This window comes from Arachis duranensis, chromosome 5, assembly GCF_000817695.3.
Source record: "Arachis duranensis cultivar V14167 chromosome 5, aradu.V14167.gnm2.J7QH, whole genome shotgun sequence".
Classification (NCBI taxonomy): Eukaryota; Viridiplantae; Streptophyta; class Magnoliopsida; order Fabales; family Fabaceae; genus Arachis; species Arachis duranensis.
Genome location: NC_029776.3, coordinates 2,078,456 through 2,084,918, shown reverse-complemented (window position 1 = coordinate 2,084,918; position 6,463 = coordinate 2,078,456). Strand labels below are relative to the sequence as shown.

At 30.8% G+C, this 6,463-nt stretch overlaps 1 protein-coding gene across 1 annotated transcript in view; it reads right to left on the bottom strand.

Moving 5' to 3' along the window:
* Nucleotides 1–3,343: 3,343 nt before the first annotated feature.
* LOC107487123 (growth-regulating factor 3) overlaps nt 3,344–6,463 on the bottom strand; it is a gene marked incomplete in the record, with an annotated part of 3,513 nt that continues 393 nt past the window's right edge. Inside the window, 3 exon segments of the mRNA XM_016107716.3 lie at nt 3,344–4,052; nt 5,777–6,230; nt 6,347–6,463. Coding sequence (XP_015963202.1) covers nt 3,641–4,052; nt 5,777–6,230; nt 6,347–6,463 — 983 coding nt within the window.

The window sequence follows — 6,463 nt, the reverse complement described above, 5'->3', positions numbered from 1 at the left end:
ATGTTTTTTAATTACTTTTAGTACACTGTCAATAATTTATCAAATTTTTATACATCTATTCAATTATTAATTATTGTTGCATAAAATAACTTTTTACACCCACCACATAAATAGTATTTAAAAAATGGATATAATTAAATAATTATATAAAAAAATTTAAATTACTAGTATATCAAAATTAATCTCAAAAAAGTATAAACCCACCAAAATATTTGATCAGCCGTTAGATCAAGAAATTTGATGGGAAGAATAATAATACAATACGAAACACCGCCATATGTGCCTCGAAAATGGCACTCCAAAATGAAGCATTAATAATATACCAACCACCACTGCCCATTTCTCATTTATCACCACTGTACCCATCAAGCTATGAAAGCACCACTTCACTGCTATCTCATTCTCATGCATCTAAATTTCCATCCCTATAATTAATTTAAATTCGTCTAATAATTAATTTATTAGTTTACTTAAATAAATATTAAAAATTTATATATTATTTTATATATTATTTTATATATATAATAATTTATTAATTAATAATAAATTAATTTATACCCTAATATACTACGAAAAACTAACAAATTTTAAAATTATGTAAAGTACCATTTGCTCCTTTCTCTCTTTCCAATTTTATTTAGGTAAAAATTCAGGTGGAGTCGATTTTATATGAAATTGATAGTCAAGAATTGTTAGATAAAAATTTAGTCGACTTCACATAAAGTCGACTGCACCTGAGTTTCTACCTTTTATTTATCATCTCATCTCATATCTTTATATATTTTTTTTAATTCGATAGTTCAATCTCAACAAATCAAGATAAATTTAAACTCTATTTAAAAGTTTATTATTAACAATTAAATTTAAATTTTTTAACATTTGTTTAAACAAATAAATAAACTAATCACTCAATTTATCTAAATTGATTTATTATCTGGTCTCGTAAAACCAGAATACGCAAAGCATTTCTCTACTAATTTTACTCGTCTAAAACACGTTCCAAATACCCATAATTCGATATAGTAAAGAATGTTTGTCATTCATTGATTCTACCATTCATGCAATAATCAATCTATCTAAATTGATTTATTATCTCCTCTCGTAAAACCAAAAGAACGTGTCTCATTTGTATTTATTCATATCTCGTATTCTACCAATAGAGTAGTGACGTATATCGACTAAGCATTCAAACCAGATAAAATAAGTACGTAAAGCATTTTTCTGTTGTCATTCATTGATTCCATCATTCATGTAATAGTCAATCTATCTAAATTGATTTATTATCTCGTCTCGTAAAACCAAAAGAACGTGTCTCATTTGTATTCATTCGTATCTCGTGTTCTACCAATAGAGAAGTGACGTACATCGACTAAGCATTCAAACCAGATAAAATAAATACGTAAAGCATTTTTCTACTAATTTTACTCTTCCAACTACCCATAATTCAATATAGTAAAGAATGTTTGTCATTCATTGATTCCATCATTCATGCAATAATCAATCTATCTAAATTGATTTATTATCTCGTCTCGTAAAACCAAAAGAACGTGTCTCATTTATACTCATTCGTATCTCGTGTTCAACCAACAGAGAAGTGACGTATATCGACTAAGCATTCAAATCAGATAAAATAAATACGTAAAATATTTTTCTGCTAATTTTACTCGACTGAAAACACGTTCTAAATACCCATAATTCAATATATTAAAAAATGTTTGTCATTCATTGAGTCCATCGTTCATGGAATAATCAATTTATCTAAATTGATTTATTATCTGTCTCGTAAAACAAAAAAACGTGTCTCATTTGTACTCAATTGTATCTTGTGATCTACCAATAGAGAAGTGATGTATATCGACTAAGCATTCAAACCAGATAAAATAAATACGTAAAGCATTTTTCTACTAATTTTACTCGTCTGAAAACACGTTCCAAATACCCATAATTCGATATAGTAAAGAATATTGGTCATTCATTGACTCCATCATTCATGCAATAATCGAAGAGACATAGTGTGTGTTTGAATTATGGTTTACAAATAAAAATTTGTATAAAATTGATTTTATAAAATTAATTTTGATAAAAAAAATAAGTTTGTATTAAGTAATTTATGTTAGACCATTTTTATATTAAAATGAATCATAATAAAATGAATGTTATTTGAATTATACTACTTAAAATTACTTTTAGATAAAAAATTACTAAAAAAAATTATCAATTTAAATAATTTTTTTATATACATGTTATGACTCTATTATTATTTATAATTAGTTTTTTATTTATTGTCTTTTTTTTATAGAATCATAATTCATATTATACAAAATTTTGAAAATAAACGTAGTATATAATAATTACAATTATAAATTTTACAAAGTAAGAATAAAAAATAAAAAAATTAATACAAAACAAAAATAAAGTACATCAAAGAATAAAAAAAAAATCATACAGATAAGAAATAATAAAAATTCTATAAAACCAACAACATATATCATATAAAAAAATATAAAAAAGGTAAATAAAATTCATATGAATAAAAAAATAAAAAAAATTTATACACAACATAATTACAATGTAGTAAAGGATAGAAAAAAAATTCATATGAACAAAAAATAACAAAAATATTATAAAAATTAATAAAATACCTGAAAGAGCACAAAAAATTAAAAACGTCAACAATATTTGTCATATGAATTAAAAAAAATAAAAAATCAGAGTACTAAAATAAATAAAACAGACTTCATGAAAAATATACATATAAAGAATAGTACAATAAATGATAAAAAAAACTCATAAAAACATAACATGAGAAATCAAAACACTACACAAATAATATAAAAATATTTATCGTATAAATAAAAAATACAATAAAAAAATATAAAAATTAAAATATAAAAAAGAGTACTAAAAATAATAAAGAAAATTAAAATATTCACTTTGCTAGTGATTGAAACAAATCTGAACGACTTTGATGAAAAAAAAAATGGAACAAAGAACTATAAAAAAAAGTAGAAAGAACTACAATGAACTACCATGAAAGTAATAGTTACTAGTATCCTTTTTATAAAAGAAAATGAAGGGTAGAATTGATTAAAAAGAAATAAATTTCTCACCTATCCGCCACTATGAACGTAAACCCAAAAACTACAAATTTTAGTTTCGCTCAGAAGTAGAATCATTTATGCGTTCAGAAAGATAAAAGTTGCCAAACATAAAACTCAAAGCTTCTCTCTTCCCCAACGCATTTGCTAAACACACTCATCATCTGTAAAATAAGACATGATGGCTAAAGATATCAACCTCCATGTCTCTAAGCAATCATGGAACTCCAATCATAGCAGAGATATATGAACCAGACTAAATTCCAGTACAATTAAAAATTATAAAAAGGGAAGCATAGACAAATGTTATTACAAGTTTTACATATAAAGAAAGCATGAACTCCTTGGAAGTGTATTAACTATTATATAAGACAACAACATATTCTGAAGATTTGAATAACATGATGATTCCCTCTAAGTATCTGAATGCTATGGATGAAAGTTTCATCCTGCATAAGGATTTCTGTTTATTTATTATAGCATTTCATTGGTTTGGGGGAGAGACAAAAGGTGTTGTGATCCCAAAAACTCAGTTGCAAACTTTACAAAGAACCATTGCAATCAACATTTGCATCTGAATTGAAATCTTTGTGGGGCCGATAAATGGCGTCAGAGCCTAAATCCTTCTTCCAGTGCCAGTCAGTGAAGAGTGACTGCGGGGACTGATATTCCTGTTTCAAAGACCCAGACGACGACGGACTCAATTGGCTACCAAAGACGAGCTCCTTCGACCCTGAAGCATTGAGGTTTAAGAGATCAGCATCGCGAATTGTTTGCTGTTGGAAGCAGTCTCCAACCATGGTAGAACCAGTTCTTGATTCTGAAACAGTGTTTGATGGGATGTGGGGCATGGACCACAGGCCATCTGAGGTGAAGTCATAACCTTGATATCTCACAGTTCCCAGATCTTTCTGCAAGAAGTTGTGCTCGTCTACATCGGAGTTCAGTGCAAACCTATGAAATGTTTAGTAAACATCATGATGCAACTTAATCGAAAGACAAATAAAGAAACATAACAAGTAGACCCAAATGATTAAGAAGCAGGAATCATAACCACCCACTATCTTCATATATGAATCAATAGAGATGAATTGATTAGGCACTGTCCATAAGAAAAATGTTTGCTATGTATTGTATGCAAAGTATTTAAATTATGTGCACTTATGTATTGTTGTAAAAATAAGTAAATAGGCCCCATTTCATGTCTCAAATCAATCTCACAAGTTCATTGTAATTATAAAGAATTAAATGATCTACTTCAGATTACCAACAAATAATTTTTGTCATTTTCTTACCCCTCCACATTTGCTTCTTTTTTCTTTAACTATACTATAGAACAAAATTTGTGATGTAAAGAGGGTGTTCTTTTGACATACATAAAAGAAAGCAAGCTTAAAGGGAAAAAAAAATTGAAAGATTTTATTACAGATTAAATTGGTACAAAATGGAGAATTCCATATCACCAAATTACCAGGGAAAAAATAGATAAGAAAAGAAATAGTCACATGTCAAAATTTCCTTAACCACCCCACAGCTATGACCTACCAGTTCTGAATAATCATCAATTTATCCATCAATGCATAATTGATACGCATGAAACCACCTATGCCTAATTGGTTTAGCAGTGTCACCAATTAACATCAGTGCTACAGCTATTTTCAAATATACTTAGTTTCTCAAAAATATATAATCATCAGTAAAATCCCTTAATTTCCAATCTTATCAAATATAATGGCTCAACCTCTGACAAGGTAAAACAGCATGCCCATTTAACAACCATTTAGAAACATGTCAACATAATATGGGTTATGATCACACATGGATAAGGGAACAATTGAGGTTTCAAAAACATCAATCACTAAATAAACTTTCCATGTTACACTGCAACACCTAATTAAATGCAATCAATTGAAACACTCTTAACAAGGCATGAAGACTCTGCTAGCTGTTTCTAAAGGGCAGTGATGAAAATTGTCTCAAAACATTGAAAACTTTTAAACAATGTCAGGCTGAACTTTGTGTAGATCATGGCTTATTAGCAATGCATTCTTTCACCTAACTATGGCATCTGACTTACAGGTGTAACTCGAATACACGCAAATGATAACTCTGAAAACTATGGCTAAGTTACTTGCACATTACTTTCATCCTACACATCATAATGACCCACATGATAGGTAACTTAGCATCACAGCTACCATGCAAAACACAATAATATTCTATCAACCACATGTGTTAAAAACATGAAAATCATACTCCACTATAAATCATGGCAATCATTGCTGAGATCCCTAAACTCAAACACCCCCTACGGACAAAATCATCACCCAGCTAATAAACAATGAGTAATAGCAAAAAGAATCCCACAGCGCCCACATTCACACATCACCTAACAAGTACCCTCAAAAGGAGAAAAAAGGCCAAACAAGGGGAAAAAAGAGGGTTCCCAATTTCAAACATGATCACAAGCGGCTCAATAAACCAACAAAGTACCAACCAGTCAATTAATCAATCAATCAATGACTACTATCACAAACCCCTTTTTCCCTTCACTAAAATGGGTTCACTAACTAACCAATTCCAATAAACCAAACCAATAGATTCCTTTTTTAATAAAAACAAATAAAAAAGAAAATTAAATAAAATAAAAGTAGAAGAAATAAATGATAGAGAGATACCTGTACTCCTTCTTGCTAACCTCACTGGGAAGTGACAAAGGGTGGTCCATGTGCAAGTTTTGCAAGCTGCTACTATTGCTGCTCCCAAGGGTGAAACCTTCACGGGTACCATTGGTGTGCAAAGGGAGTGTGTGGAAGGCTCCACCGGAACCAGAAGCACCACCACCACCACCACCACCACCACCAGTACTAGCAGCAGAAGCAGCAGCAGTAGTAGTAGTGGTGGTGGTAGTAGAAGCAGCAGTAGCAGCAGAAGCAGCAGCAGAAGAGTGAGATTGTTGCTGAGATGAAGTTGATGATTCCACAGGCTTTCTTGAACGGTAACGACGCCGTATCATGTGGCGGTCGCAGTACTTAGAGTCAGGGTGTGCTTCCCTGGAGCACCTCCATTTCTTCCCATCGGTCCTCCTGCACCTCCCTGGCTCCGGATCTATCTTCTTCCCATAAAACCCCACTGACGCATAAACACAAACACATAGCAGGCACACACAAAAAGATATCAAAGATTGGAACTTTAAGCTGAAAAGGAAATGGGTAAGGGGGCAAAAGAGTAAAAAGATGATATTTTACGAGATGGGTAGTGATGTGAGAGCTTCTGAGACATCAACTGGAGGCTCCTCCGAATAGGTACGAGGAGGTCCGGTGGAACGGTGAGTCCTGCTTTGAGGTACTTGAAGATGAGGGCTT